Source organism: Rhineura floridana, chromosome 8 (assembly GCF_030035675.1).
Source record: "Rhineura floridana isolate rRhiFlo1 chromosome 8, rRhiFlo1.hap2, whole genome shotgun sequence".
Classification (NCBI taxonomy): domain Eukaryota; kingdom Metazoa; phylum Chordata; class Lepidosauria; order Squamata; family Rhineuridae; genus Rhineura; species Rhineura floridana.
The window spans coordinates 50,050,161-50,066,443 of NC_084487.1; the positions used below are offsets into that span (position 1 = coordinate 50,050,161).

Genomic DNA, 16,283 nt, shown 5'->3' on the forward strand with positions numbered 1-16,283 from the left:
TTAATGACTTTGTCTAGACAAATGTGATTTTTAATTCTGTTAGTAATAGCTCCATCTTTGTAACACATTTCTCTCCTCCCTGGAGATGCATATCATATTAAACACTAGTTCAGATCTTTTCCCTTTCACAGCATCCCATCTCAGATCTTCTCCCTGCCATTCAGGAGCAAAGGTTTTAAAAGGGTCACTCATGTATGCTCATATCCATGCAAATGCACTATCTATCTCAAATGCAAAAATGGATCCTCTGTTCTGATTCAGTTCTCTGAGGTGGGCCCTTTCAACAAGATACCCATAGCCTATATTTAGAAACTCAAATCTGCACTCACCTCTGTGCCTGTTAGAAGTGCTAAAGTGTTCATTTAAGCATTGAAACACAAGACTTTAACATGTTTCAGTGGCATTTATTTGGTCCAGCACAACTTTCCCTTTCCTCTACCATGGGCAATATCTATTGGAATGACTTTTCATGTTTCATTACTCCTCTAATAGGCAGGTAAATAGTTTATAGAATGTTGGGTTTGCACTTTGGGTGCTGCACTCATGTCCTTACTGTGGTTTCTAATCTAAGATCATATGATATCTGGTATATACCAAAAAGAAAGGAATAGAAGCTATGGTATTATATCCTTTTAAACCGAGATTCAAAGTTTGTATGTATGTATGTATGTATGCATGTATGCATTTATCCTGCCCTTCCTCCCAGAAGGAACCTAGGCCTGCCATATGTTTACCCAGCAGTAAACCCCATTGAGTTCAGATATATATGTTCCTAAGTGAGCATATATAGGATTGTAACCATGCAGACAGATTCTATTTGCCCAAAATAAACTTAGTTCTAGTTTCCTTCAGTTGATAGTTTGTTGTTTATTTATTTATTTATTGCATTTATATACCGCCCCATAGCCAAAGCTCTAGGTGACCAGTTTTTGCCTTAATCATCCCCACACTGAAACCTCATTAAGACTCAGAAATGTTCTTTAAATGTTCACTCAGCTATCTGGGGGGAGCTGCTTCTCAAGGTACTTGCTTGAAGTCTTGCTAGAGATTCTAACCATGGAGAGTTCTTTGTTTGTATTCCGTCAAATTGCATAGTGTTTGGCACACAATACCATTTTTGCCTAAAACCATGTGTGGGTTCTGCACACATTTTATACTGCCAATTGGAGCATCTCCTGCCGTATGAACCATTTTGCAGTTGCAGTTGCCCACCACATGGCGGTTTATTCTTGACCTTGAAGTAGGGATGGGGGAGAAGTCTGCAAAACTCAGACTTAGTACCAGATTTCGACTCATTCTGACCGTCCTCTGTCTTTTCAGACCGCCACTGATTTCTTGCGGAGGGCCAGGGCTGTCATCAGCACGGGTTCCCCCCCCAATTTCCCCCCTAATTTTACGTCATTATCTTCGTAATTGTATTTCCTTTAAGTTGATGCATTCTTAATGGCTGTCTAGGTGATAACGATCGCCATTAACATCCCTCCAATTTTCTATTTGTTTTGTTAATTCTCAAATGGCCATTAACATTAATGTTAATTTTTTTTTCTTAATCTGACTCTGTCTGTTCTCTAATTCTTCTGTTACTTAAATAATGTTTAGGTTAAGTAATCATTTCGGTCATTATTCAGTATCAAATTAAACTGTAGAATAAAATGTAGTTTTCTCAATCTAACCAATGATGTTAATGCAATGCAGTGTTTTTCATTTTCATAAATGTTTCTTCTAAGTGACAACAACTTCATGGATACCACACACAGCACAGAATACACTCTGTGTAGGTGTTCTGTAGGTCAGGAACTTAAATAGCGTTTAGTTGCAGAATGTGCATGTGTAGATTGCAGTGACTTATTGCAATGCTATTTTACACACATAAATGAAAAAACTGACTGCTTCTACTTGCTATATAGGAATTGTTCAAATCTGCCCATTAAGCCAAAGACAGACTCATAAAGGTGTTTATCTGCCCAACTGATATGTAAATGAGGGGTGGATAAGCATTTTCATAAACATTTTTGTTAAAATTATGTAATTTTAACGTAATTTTTACATAGTTTTTATGTAAATAAAAAAAATAATGGATCGAATCAGCAAGTGCCAAAACAAGTGGGAACAAAAAAAGGGTGGATCAGGAACAAATGACAGATTATTGGAATACAAGCAGATTGGAACCGGGCAGCGAACCCCATCCCTACCTTAAAGTATCTCACATGGGTTTGTAGAACATCTAAACGACCCAGTTACATGGCCAGGACTAAGGGAATCCACTACCCCATTACCCAAAGCTGGGTGTTAATCCTATGAAATAGATCCACATAACTGCCCCACCATGTGGTTAGATCTTTAGATGCAGCTGCCAGCCATGTGGGATTCTAGATCCATTACTGTCGCTTGAAGCTCAAGTGGCCTCAGTAGTGAGGAGTGCCTTCTATCAGCTTTGGCTGGTGGCCCAGTTATGACCCTATCTGGACAGGGATAGCATGACATCTGTTGTCTATGCTCTGGTAACCTCTCAGTCAGATAACTGCAATGTGTTATATGTGGGGCTGCCTTTGAAGACAGTTCAGAAAGGTATCTGGTGCCAAATTCACCAGGGCAAGATGTTCTGAGCACATAACATCAATTCTGGCACAACTGCAGTGACTGCCAATTAGTTTCCAGGCTCAATTCAAAGTGCTGGTTTTAACCTATGATGCCTTATATGGCTGAGGACCCCAATACCTCAAGGACTGCCTCTCCCCATATGAACCAACCTAGACTCTGTGTTCAGCATCTGAGGCCTTTCTTTGTGTGCCTCCTCTGAGGGAGATGCAGAGGATGGAGACATGAGACGGCCCTTCTCAATGGTGGCCCCCTGCTTATGGAAAATTCTCTCCAGAGAGGCACGCTTGACACAATCATTATCTATCTTTAGGCGCAGGCATTCGGCTCTTAAGTCTTGGAGGGTTTTTGGAGGACTTTTGCCATTGTAGCCTCTTGTAAGGGGGGGAGTGTTCCACCATCTTATCCATGTATTGTGTTTTTTACCTTTTCATTTCTGCTAGTTTTATATTGGCTTTAATCTTTTTACTGTATGTCATTTTGGGTTCATTTTTATGAAGAAAAGAGACAAATAAATTTAATATAAATAAATAAATCTATAATGGACAAGAACATTGAAAGATAGTGCAGAATGTGTCTTTCATTGTTGATTTGTTTTTAGTGTTAGTAAACTGTACTCGGTAAAGGTCAGGGTTGTTTCAAGATTTTGGAGATGACTAGCAATTTCTTGCCATTCTACTGTCGGAAATTTCTGTTGTGGAATCTGGCACATGAAAGCATTCTTGCAGCAATTGCCAGAAGCTGGGGGGAGGGGTAAGGCATCCATCTGGCAGTCTGTTTTTGTGTCACTTTTGCACATGTTTCCATGCCACTTTTGTAAAAGGTTTCTATTTTGAAGAGGCTACCGAACATGGTTTCCCTGTCATATTCCCTCTTTCCCTTAACCTTACCCTCATACTTCCTTCCCACATTCTCCCTCCGTTCTTTCTAGAGCCAGTCTACACCAAACCAAGCAATACCAGGTCTCCAGCTGATGGGGCCACTAATGATTTTGGTACCATGGGTATGAAGATTTTGAGAAAATAGGAGTCCTTCCAAATTCCAGTCTGACCCAACCAAAGGCATACTCTCTTAAGAGCTTGAGATAAGCATGTGACATCATGCTTGGAACTGCATTGTTGAATCCCAGTTCCAGCACCATCACACCAGTTTGCACAGAAACATCTCCCCTCCTTACCCCAGCACCTAGGAACTAATGTAGGGTTTTGATCTGCATGTGCCCTTCCTTACTTTCCTCATAGTGTGAGCAAAGAAAAATGGTGAAGCCCCTTCCAGTTTTATCTCATCCTTGCACCTCATTCCTTCTCTAATCAGTTCATCCCATCCCTCTCAGCTAACTTTACAGAATATTCTAAATCAAGAAGGGGGGCCCTTGACTCTCCAGATGTTACTGGAGTACAACTCTCTTTATCCTTGACCATTGGCCATGCAGACTGGGGCTGATAGGAGTTGGAGTCCAACAACATCTGCTGGTCCACAGGTTCCCCATCCCTTCTGAGAATGGATAAGATTGTTGCTAAATGGGACTGAAATATCATCTTGACTAAAAATAGCTAGATGGAGAACAAAAGAGTGGAAGATGGACTCTAAACCAAGAGTATGCATCTCCTCAGTTCAACTCTAGTTTAGGGGTGGGGGAAATGGTTTATTTAGGCTGCAATTACCATGGAGTAAACCTCATTGAACACATTGGTACTTGTTTTAGAGGAAACATCCATACAATTGCTCTCCTAATCACTTATAAAAGGGGGCAGGAGAGAATTGCCATGGTTCATTTTCTTTTCTGAATATATCTTGTAGTGGCTACTGAGGAGAAAGTCAGGGCCACCTACAATATTTGTTTTAATACCAATGGGATTTAAGCCCACTGAATGTTAAAGTTCTCTGTCAACCCTTTAGGACTGTGTAAGAAGGGCACAGTCAGATGCCTGTAAATGACTGTTTTCTTTCTTGAAATAACTTGTTCATTAAGCTGGATTCTTTCTCTTTCTCTCTTTTAAAAATAAATTCAGATTAAGGTTTTAAAGAAGCAATACGTATTTAATTGTGATTCTGGGTGCTATTAAATACTAGAAAGTCTTTGATTGTACTCAAATAACCTATGACACCTAAAGAAGCTATAATAAGTGCTTTTGTTTAGTGATTCTAAAACATCAGATGTAGTAGTAGAAGTGGGTGAAGTGACAGCCACAAGGAATTAAAGCCCCCAAAGCAAGTATCATGTGAGCAATCAAAGTTCACTCTATAGTCTTCGACCCACCCTGCTCCTGCTGTCATCTTTTCTTGACTGAGACCCTGTGGGTGGAGGGTGGGGGAACCATATCCACAAAAAATAGAGTTGTTTGTTTTAGATCTGTTCAGCCTGTGCCCTCTTGGCTCCTATCTGCTAACCAAGGTAGTAATTAATGTCAGTGGTGATGGGAAGAATGGGTACAAAGTCAAGACTTTTGATGTCTGAAAGCATTGTGGATGGATATTCTGGACTTTGTGGCAAATATCACACCTTAGGGAGCATTAGTCCTAAATAGGTCACCTTCTGAATGGATCCAAACCAATTTCAAAGAAATAACTATTCTCAATGAGATATGGCTAGTACTGACTGGATGCAGAAAACTCAGTATGCCAAGTTCACCTGGCTCCTATTGGGTGGAAGGGTGGGATATAAATTTAATAAAACAAATAAATAAGCTTACTTTGGATATTAATGGAAGATGAAGGTTCACCATTTCACATTTCACAGCACAAAAATAAGGTGATTTAATCTTTCTGTGGAAATATTATCATATGTTTCAGAGAACTGGACTTTTTAAAACAATTTTGTAGCAAAGTACAGACATAACAAATCAGCCTGAGAATTTGGAAAACCTTTATCTTTGCAATGTTAACTATGGTTAATAACATACTATTACAGTACTTCATATAGGAATTGATGGGGTTACATTTATCCTAAAATCACATTACAGTTTTGTGATACTACTGGATTTAGCTTTGCTCTTATATGGTCAAGTAGCAGTGCTACCATGGTTAGGAGTGTTTATATCAGCTTCAAGCTTCTCTACAGCTGTGCCCTGTTTGTGGATAAACAACCTGGTCTCATTTACCCATAAACCCTAGTCGCTTCCAGGTTAGATTACTGTAATGCACTCTACATGGGTGTGCATTTGAAGATAATTGAAAATGAAGCTACCAGAGTTCTAACTGGAGTTTGCAGGTTGGATCATATTAGCCTGATCTTACACTGGTTATCAATTTGTTTCAAGACTCAATTCAAGGTGCTGGCTTTCACCTTTCACACCCTGAATGGTCTAGGACAGCCTTTCCCAACTAATGGGCCACCAGATGTGACACCCATCAGCCTCAGCCAGCATTGTCAATGGTCAGGAAAGATGGGAATTGTGGTCCAACAACGTCTGGTGGCCCACTAGTTGGGAAAGGCTGGTCTAGGACTAGAGTATCTCAAGAATCAGATCTTTCTTGTCTGTTTCTTCCAGACAGACTCTGATTCCACAAAGACTTTAGGCTGTAATCCAATACACACTTACCTGGAGTAAGTCTCATTGAATCCAGTGAACTTACTTTTGAGTAAACATGTATTGGATTGCAGCTGTAGTCATTTCTCACCTTGACTATTGCAATCTCCCTTTGACTGATCTACTATTCACTTGTAGACTGGTCCACTGGTTTCTATTCAACATTCTGCTGCTAAGATAATTTATTTGGCTCATTGTTTTGATAATGTTGCTCCACTTTTGAAGTCCCTACATTGGCTCCCTATTCATTTTAGGATTTAGTATAAGCATCTTGTTCTAACTTTGAAGGCCCTACAAAATCTGGCTCCCCCTTATCTCTCAGCCCTTATTTCTTTTTATAGCCCTCCTTGGGAGCTTTGTTCATCAAATTCTATGCTTCTTACCCATCCTAGGGTTTTTTGTTCGCTAGCTTGGCTTCGCCCATTTTCTCTTGCCTCTCCATTCTCCTGGAACAGTCTCCCAGAACACTTGAGGACTGCTCCGTCAATTACTGTTTTTAAATCTCAGCTAAAGACCTTTCTTTTCCCCCAAAGCCTTGGAATCTTGGATTAGGTTTTATCTATATAATTCTCCATAACCAGTATACCTGAAGCGTCTGTTTTATTCCTTACCTGTTTTGTTCCCATTTCCTTCCCCACTATGTTCTCCTTTTATTTTTAGTTAGATTGTATGCCTTGTGGTAGGGATGCATTTTTATTTGTTTTTCCCCCCAGTTTTTTTTGTACAGTGCCATGTGCATTGATGGCCCCATATAAATTAACAACAACAATTAAAGTAAATCACCTGCATTCACATGAACCTGATCAAGCATTGAGATCTTCTTCTGAGCCTTGTTCCAAGCCTGCTGTCAGATTTGTAGTGAGTGGGCACAACCTTTTCTGTTGTGACACCTTCCTGAGGAGTGTATGTGTGTGTGTGTGCTTGGCCCCATTGTAGCTTGTCTTTTAGTAGACAGCCAAGGCCTTACGTGTAAGTGAGTTTTAATGGGATGTTGCTTCTTCATTAAGGCCTGATTTATTTTTGGACCAGGGATTAGTGGCTAGTTTTTAAATTAATTTAAATGGAATAATATTGGATTATTGCTTTTGATTGTATGCTTCTTAATGGATCATTATTAGGCGTTTTGAGTATCAGTAACAGAATGACCAGAGTACAAATGCTAGTAATAAATAAAGAAGTATCTGTGAGTAGAATCATCCTTTAGTTCCATACCAGGATGGCTAACCTATGACCATCTAGATATTGCTGGACTACAACTCCCATAATTTCTGTCCATTGACCATGCTGGCTGGGGCTGATGGGTGTTGGAGTCTAATAACACCTGGAGCTCCACAGGTTAGCTACCCCTTCTCTAGACACTCAATTTTTCTGCTTCTCTGAAAGGCTCAGTTTAACTTTGTGGGCTGTAATTTGGGAGGATGGTTTTATCAGTGATGTTTTTCTGTTTTATTTTTAATATTACTTTAGGTGGGATGGTGGAAGGACAAGCGCCTCAAGATGAAGTATTATGTATGGCCACGTGCTGCATTGTACCCTGACTGTGAGGAGCGTGAGGATGACCATCTTAGCATAGTGACCCTAGAAGAAGCACCATTTGTTATTGTGGAAAATGTGGACCCACTAAGTGGTACCTGTATGAGAAACACTGTCCCATGCCAAAAAAGGAATGTGGCAGAGTAAGTGCCAACAGGTTCATTCTCTAGCTGGTTCCTCTTAGCATGGGCTCCTGCTGGGAGGAAGGGCGGGATATAAATCAAATAATAAATAATAAATAAAATGTTTCTCTCTGATGCTCAACACTGGCAAAGCCAGCTAGACTATCTCTGGCTGGCCACATTGCCTCTTGTCATTAGCACAATGTTCTAGTCAGCTTGGCTCATTATGCAACACTGCATTAGTTGCATCAAGTGGGGTTTTCACTGAAGGATATAGTAAAGAGAGAGTAGCTATGGAAAGATGTTGGAAATAACTGAGGGATTTATTTTTCACAATTCTAAATTATGGCATAGATCAACATTTTCTAAATCAGATTTTTGTTGGGAAGTAGCGCTTTTGTCTAAAAGAAGGAAGATGATGAAAAAGAAAATTTACAAGAAGATATTTTTCAGTATTTCTGCTTATAATGTTCAATTTCTGCTATCTGAAAATGCTAGAGTTAGAGTTTAGAAGAACTAAACATGGCAATTTTGAATTTTTCAAGGATAATACAGAATTTTTCAACATTTAAAAAAAATCCACTATTTGAGTGCAGCATGTTGGAAAATATGGCCTTATGTTTTTGTTTTTAATGTTAAAATATTGTTTACCAGTTCTATTTAATCATTTATTGTTGTGCTTGTGTAGTAACAAGACGGATGAGGAGACTGCCTATACTAAGAAATGTTGCAAAGGATTTTGTATTGATATTCTCAAGAAAATCTCCAAGTTTGTCAAGTTCACCTATGACCTTTACTTGGTAACTAATGGTAAACATGGGAAGAAGATCAATGGAACATGGAATGGAATGATAGGCGAGGTAAGCCATTAAAGGTACCTGGCTTTTACTTACAGGCTCATCAGCAGATTGAATTAGATTCTTTTTCTATAGCCAGTTGATTCTTGTTCTTGGGCCAGGAATCAACTGAATCGTGCTGTCCAAATCTGCATATTTGAATTTTGCCATTTGGAAAAAGTCTCATCTTTGAATTCTCATCAAGCAAATCTGTGTGGCTACATGATACTTTACCTGAAGATTTTTTAAAAAAAAAAGTAAACGGAAGAAAAGATATTGTGCTGAAATGCTATAAAAAGAAAAGCAATAGAAATAATAGAAATAAGGTTATTTTCTTTTGTTTGTGGATCATTTATTCCCACCGTATTTCTCATGCATATGTGAAATGAGCAGGTGTTAGAAGTCTAGATGGAGGAGGTGATGGGGGTTAACATGCAATATGACAAAGGGAAACACCAGTGTAAGCATCTGTATGGTTTAAAGGATGTTCTCCTCTCAAAATCTGTGGGCTGTAGCTCAGTGGCAGAGCATCTGCTTTGTATGCAGATGGTCCCAGGTTCAGTCCCCAGCATCTCCAGGCAGGGCTGGAAGAGACCCCTGTCTGAAATCTGGAGAGCCACTGCCAATCAGTATAGACAATACTGTGCTAGATGGACCAAAGGGCTGACCCAGTATAAGGCAGCTTCCTATGTTTCTATGTTGTTCCTAAATGCATTAGTTACATCATCCCTGATCCCGAACCCCTGTAGTGTTTTGCAGAGGTTTGCACACACTTAAATTGACCACCAACCAATTGGTTGACTTAAAAGGACAGATCCAAGGTCAGGGAACGTGTTCAAACAAAGTTTTTTGTTTTCTTGGGAAATGGTAAATAGATGTAGTTCCCCTCCACTTTCCCCTCCCATGGATCTGACCTTCCTTTTTGAATGTTCCGATCTGATGTGAAGTAATTCTTGGTTAACCTACTGCTTTTCCCCTTCATCTCTCCCAGTCCCCGTTCCCAAATGTGATGTCAATACCTTTTGTCCTTGCTTTCTCCTTTCTGTCTGGTCTCGGAGAGATAGTTACCAATGAATGTGTGGCAGCCTGTTGCTTCATGGGTGCCTTCACACTATAAGCCTTACTGTTGTGATTGTTGGAACCATGTTGTTTTAACTTACCTGAAAGCATCCCTTGTCCTTAAAGAAGTTCTGGCTCTTGAATTCTAGACTCTAGAGTCTGCATTAATCTTTTTTTTTCTCCTTACCTTAGGTGGTTGCCAAACGTGCCTATATGGCGGTGGGATCCCTCACCATAAATGCAGAGCGCTCAGAAGTGGTAGACTTTTCTGTGCCCTTCATTGAGACAGGAATCAGTGTCATGGTATCACGAAGCAATGGGACTGTCTCACCTTCTGCCTTCTTAGGTAAAGTATTTTTAAAAAAAGAATTTTGAGACATAACGCAGGGGAAAATATTTTATGAAAAACAACCAGAATGTTTGTGGTTCTTTTTCCAATTTAAAAAAGCAAACAGCCAACAGAGAGAGAGAGCACGAGAGAGCACACACATACACACACACACACACACACAGAAAGAGAGAACATTAAAAAAACAACCCAAACTTACACATTCTGAAGTTGTATCATGGTCTAATTTTTAGAACCAGGATCCAGATATGACAATGAGAATACTAATGACAATAATTCTATATACAAAACCTCAGAAACATTAGACTCAGGTTCCAAAACTAGAAGTTTAATTATGTTCAAATACCTTTCTTCAGCTTTCCCCTGACCTTTGCTTCTCCAAGCTTGGAGGTGACCTATGATGATGAATTGGGATCCCAGAAGCATGATATGCAGATGCTTAGCAGATGAAGCTTTCCCTATCACTTTGGCTTGTATCCACAGAACTGTAGGTGCAGTCTCTTTTATTTTTTTGCATTTTATAAGCCACTTTTTGGCAAAGCCCTTAGTTAGGGCTTACCATATTCGATCCTGAGAATCCACATCAATATGGCGGTCTTTACGAGTCTACAGACAACTGAAAGGGAAGAAACTAGGCTGGCCTTCTGAGGAAGAGAGAGTTCAAGAGCCTGGGTTCAATCAGTCTGAGAGTCATTGCAGAGTGAATAACAATGGAGTCATATGTTCTAAACAACAGGCTCCCATCATCAGCCTGGCAGGAGCAGTCTGAACACATTTCAAAGGTGGAACCACTAGAGCATATTGCATAAACAGGATATGATCTGGCCCAGCTCTACCATTGGGCAGAATGAAGTTACCTCCTCAGACGGCAGACAATGGGGATTATCAACAGCACCAGCCCTTGGCTGTTCCTCTTGAGAACCCCTAGCCATTCCCTGCTATTGCCACACTGCCTCTCCTGCAGTGCCTCTTCCCTAGTCTGATTTTCTCTCTCAGATGTAATGGAAGACACTGTTGCACCATCAGTGTTGATCTGATAGTCCAGTTTGTTCATCTGCCATACCAGTTGGCTTCTGTATATGGAATGAGGAGGGTGCCATCTGGTGCTTCACTTCAGGCAGCAAAATGTCTTGGGATGGCAATGGATGTGTCAGTGGCCAAATCTGCCTCCTCCAGGAAAAGGCACAGCTAGCCCATTAGCAAGAGCTGATCATGGCGCTTCAAGCCACAGCCACCATCTGATCATATAGGTTCAAATCTGGATCCAGGAACACCTCTTCTTCAGAGGGACTTCCATTCCATCCAAAACAGGCTGGACCACCAATCTTAGATCATCTTTTCTACTGACTAACACCTTTGCCTTGTCTAGATTAAGTCTCAGTGTGCTAGCCCACATCCAGCCCCAAACAGACTCTGATTCAGAACTGCCACTGCCTCCCTGGAATCAGTTGGAAAAGCCAAGTACAGTAGGGCCCCACTTATATGGCGGGTTATGTTCTGGACCCCCGCTAAAAAGTGAAAACCGCTGAAAAGCGGAACTCATTGAATAAAATGGCACGCGAAGCCCAAAAACCGCTGTAAAAGCAAAACAAGCTCTGTATGAGTGGGGCTTTAGTCTAATTGCGTCTAATTGAGCCCGCCACATTAGCGAAGCACCGTAAAGCGAAGTGCTGTAAAGCAGGGCCCTACTGTAGAGTTAGGTATCATATTGGTGACACCATTTCAAACCTCTGGACAGCCTCTCCCAGCAATTTCATGTAGATATTAAACAGCATGGGCAACAAGATGGAACTCTGAGGGATTCTGTAGACCAGCAGCTAAGGAGAAGAACAGTAGTATCCCAAGACCACTTTCTGGAATCTGCCTTCCATATAAGGAAGAAACCAACGCAAAATACTAAGACAGGAACCCCAACATGGCCAGCTGATCCAGAAGGATATTCTGGTCAAAGGTATCAAAAACCACCAAGATTAGAACCAGCAGGGAAGAACTCCCCCTCTCTAGTTCCTGGCTTAGGCTGCAATCCAATACTCAGAAGTAAGCTTTATTGAGATCAATGGGACTTACTCCCAGGTAAGTGTGTATTGGATTACAGCCTTAGACTAAATATTTCCTACCTCCTGCAGAGCTCTATTCCTACCAAAAAACTACTCCTAAGGATCAAGGGACTCACTAGAATGGAGATATGGAGGGCAATGAAACATTTGGGGGGCGCATCAGCAGAAATGGTGGCCCCCTTGCATAAACAGACATAGCTTCTCTTTGTGCTTGTATCTCTTTGGATCCAAAGTTCTACCTTTTTATGTCATGGAAAGCTTCACCAGCTTAATTTCTGCACATCATTAAGAACATAAGAAGAGCCTCGCTGAATCAGGCCAAAGGTCCATCTAGTCCAACATTCTATTCTCACAGTGGCCAACCAGATGCCTATGAGAAGCCCACAAGCAGAACCTGAGAATAACAGCACTCTTCCCATTTATGATTCACAGCAACTGGTATTCAGGGGCATACTGCCTCCAACAGTGGAGACAGAAGTGGAGTAAACAAAACTTTGGCAACAGTGTGATTAAGTCAGCCTTTGTGTTTAATATGGCCTATAGGCAGGGCTCTGTGTATGCTGCAGCTCTGAAAATGCAGAAGAGCAGAATATGACACTGGATGAAGATTTCAGCTTTCTGTAAATGGTATTATTTTTACAAAAACCAGCTTCTGTTCCCTGCATGGTTCCCCCATCTTCCGATGACCAGCAGGACCATAAATTGTGCATATTAGAAAAATGTTAGAACAGTGTAACAGAAAGTTTGCACCATTTTTCAATATGTATGATTTGTTCAGGTCACAGAATTAAACTTTTCTTGGCGCCGAATTTCTATTTTATGCAGAGAATATATGCAGCCCTGCCTATAGACTTTCATCCGCTTATTCAGACTCCAGTTTCAGTAGGTGTGCTTAGATACCTATGCCTTACAGGTGGTTTGTACTTTGGGATAGGAGGGGAAGGCACTTGAAAATTATCTGTCCTTTTCTCTTCTCTTCAGAGCCATTCAGTGCTGATGTGTGGGTGATGATGTTTGTAATGCTGCTTATAATCTCTGCTGTGGCTGTCTTTGTATTTGAGTACTTCAGCCCTGTGGGATACAACCGGTGTCTGGCTGATGGCAGAGGTAAGGAGACAGACCTGCATATTTTAACTTGCAAACATTATGATCTCTCTTGTCCAGTCTTTATTTTATCCTGATCCAATGTCCGTTTACTCAGAATTTCTCCAAAATAAAAAAAATGCTACTTTTGTTAAATTGAAATATTTATTCACTTGGACAAATATTTGCATGCAAATTGGTACCCAGCAAATTTTGTCATGCATATTAATTTAAGCCTAATTTATAGGAATGATATTTGCAACCCTTGATTAGCTTTGGGTCTGCTTCCCTCGGTTGTATAACTGGAAAGTTACATGGTGGTGTGTTGGTGATGATGATGATGATATTACAATGCTATATAATATTGCATTCATCTATCTCTCATTACACTAATTACATTAATGGAAGTATTTCCTTCCATAGATTCACCCACCTGGATAACTTCTTCATATTAACCCCTTACAAATTAATTCACATCCAGTTTGTATGTCAGAAGCAGAGTAGGAAGAAGAAAGTTACACTAATCTGGAGGTGCCTATAGGAGCAGAAAAGACAAACCATCTTCACTGTCATACTGCCCCCATAAATCTGAGATATATTAACCATTAATGTAATTTCCTAGGGTGAGTGGGGGATTTAGAAAAAAGTTGGAGTAGGGTGGGGGCAGGGAGTGAAGTGTGCAAAGTTGAGTTCTATCTTTGACTAGATAAATGATTTATGAGTGAAAGAACAAAGACATAATACAGAAAACATGAGAAAGAGCTTGAGTGCTGATAAGTTAGTGGTACCTTTACTTTGGCTTCATTAAGTTGTGAAATGGATCCCTACCTAAGAACTTCTGGCTTATCCATAGGCTGAAAATGTGAAAGTGCATGAACAGAGATATTTATGTGAAAATCTCTTTATCTGCTTCCCAAATTTGCCTTGGGTAGGTTTATGTCATCAAGTTTCTGAGACCTGAAGAAAAGCAATTTTGAAATGGAAATTTAGTCAGTCTTATTTATAGTCGTGCTGAAGAGAGCTGTTGTCCATGAGCTGTGGACAGCATAAGTGGGCCAATGGATATCTAAGGAGATGTATGCAGAGTTGTGAATATTCATGTAGATATTCATGCAGAGATACCTTGTATATACACAATGCACATGGTTTTCGTACAGGTTGCAGAACAGATATAAATGGTGAATAGCTTGAATACGTTTTCTTTTTTTGCAAAACTGAATCTTACATGATGAAATAGATTATTATGAAAAACATGCATTGCACAAGGTCAATATGGATATGTAAATGTGGTTTTTTTTAGAGTGAATACTATATTTAAGATTACTTTTAAGTTCCTTGAGTTGATAATGAGTAGATATTCACTTCCATTTACTTTTAATATGTAGCTAGGCAACCATGTTTACAATTTCCTTAAATTCATTTGCTCCGAGATATTACATGGGGCTATTTCAGAGCAAAATGTTTCTGCATCATAGGAAAGAGATGTATTCTCTAAAAAATTCCACCTACTACTTTGAGATCCTATAAAGTAGTGATAAGTAGTAAATACATCATTAACTGTTGACCCTAAATGCAACAATACAGTGACTAGTACGTAGGGACAAAGAGAACTATTACAATAGTTACTGTCTAGAAATAAAAGAGGATAACAAAAAGGGTAGAACAAGAACCCTGTTCCAAAAGATTACAGAATTGAAAGGGAAATTTAAAGCAAGAGTAGGGATGTTGAATAATCAACAGGGGAACACACTGACTGACCGAGATGAAATAAAAGGAAGATGGAAGCAATACACTGAAGAACTCTATAAAAGAGATGCAAGGATGACAGATTCACGGAGGAACCATATGATGAAGAACCAGAAATTTTAGAATGCGGGGTGAAACCTGCTCTTAAAATACTTGGAAGAAACAATTCACCAGGAATAGATGGCATACCAACAGAGTTGCTACAAGCTACTGAGACTGAATCAGTCCAAATTTTGACTAAAATCTGTCAAGAAATATGGAAATCTAAACAATGGCCCACAGACTGGAAGCGTTCCATATACATCCCAATTCCAAAGAAAGGGGATCCCAGAGAATGCAGTAATTATCGAACTATTGCCTTAATGTCCCATGCAAGTAAAGTAATGCTCAAGATTCTACAACAAAGGCTCTTGCCATATATGGAGCGAGAAATGCCAGACGTCCAAGTTGGATTTAGAAAGGGAAGAGGTACCAGAGATCATATCGCAAACATACGTTGGATAATGGAATGGACCAAGGAACTTCAGAAGAAAATCACCCTGTGCTTTATAGATTACAGCAAAGCCTTTGACTGTGTAGATCATGGAAAACTATGGAATGCTTTAAAAGAAATGGGGGTGCCACAGCATCTGATTGTCCTGATGCGCAACCTATACTCTGGACAAGAGGTTACTGTAAGGACAATATGGAGAAACCAATTAGTTCCCCATCGGAAAGGGTGTGAGACAGGGGTGTATTTTATCACCCTATTTATTTAATCTATATGCAGAACATATCATATGGAAAGCAAGATTGGACCAAGAAGAAGGAGGTGTGAAAATTGGAGAAATATAAATAATTTAAGATATTCAGACGATACCATACTACTAGCAGAAACCAGTAATGATTTGAAACGAATGCTGATGAAAGTTAAAGAGGAAAGCACAAAAGCAGGACTACAGCTGAGCATCAAGAAGACTAAAGTAATGACAACAGAACTTTACAGTGGACAATGAGGACATTGAACTTGTTAAGGATGATCAATACCTTGGCACAATCATTAACTAAAATGGAGACAATAGTCAAGAAATCAGAAGAAGGCTAGGAGTGGGGAGGCAGCTGTGAGAGAACTAGAAAAAGTCCTCAAATGTAATAATAATAATAATAATAATTTAATTTATGTGTCGCCTATCTGGCCAGTGGCCACTCTAGGCGACGTACAACTCAGTTACAATAAAATACATCATCATAATACAATACAAACGATAAAAATTATAAAACAATGACAGTTCAGAGTAATAGGCAATTAGTCATAGAGATTAACCCTCCCCGGAAGTCCCGAAGGCCTGTCTGAAAAGCCAGGTCTTCAAGGCCTGGCGGAATACAAGTGT

The 16,283-nt window shown here is 39.9% G+C and overlaps 1 protein-coding gene across 1 annotated transcript in view; it reads left to right on the plus strand.

The window, feature by feature from the left end:
- Positions 1 to 16,283, plus strand: part of GRIN2B (glutamate ionotropic receptor NMDA type subunit 2B) — a 326,614-nt gene that overhangs the window by 266,912 nt on the left and 43,419 nt on the right. Inside the window, exons 5-8 of the mRNA XM_061582819.1 lie at positions 7,596 to 7,804; positions 8,472 to 8,643; positions 9,871 to 10,024; positions 13,066 to 13,191. Of these exons, the coding sequence (XP_061438803.1) occupies positions 7,596 to 7,804; positions 8,472 to 8,643; positions 9,871 to 10,024; positions 13,066 to 13,191 (661 nt within the window). The remainder of the gene's footprint in view (positions 1 to 7,595; positions 7,805 to 8,471; positions 8,644 to 9,870; positions 10,025 to 13,065; positions 13,192 to 16,283) is intronic.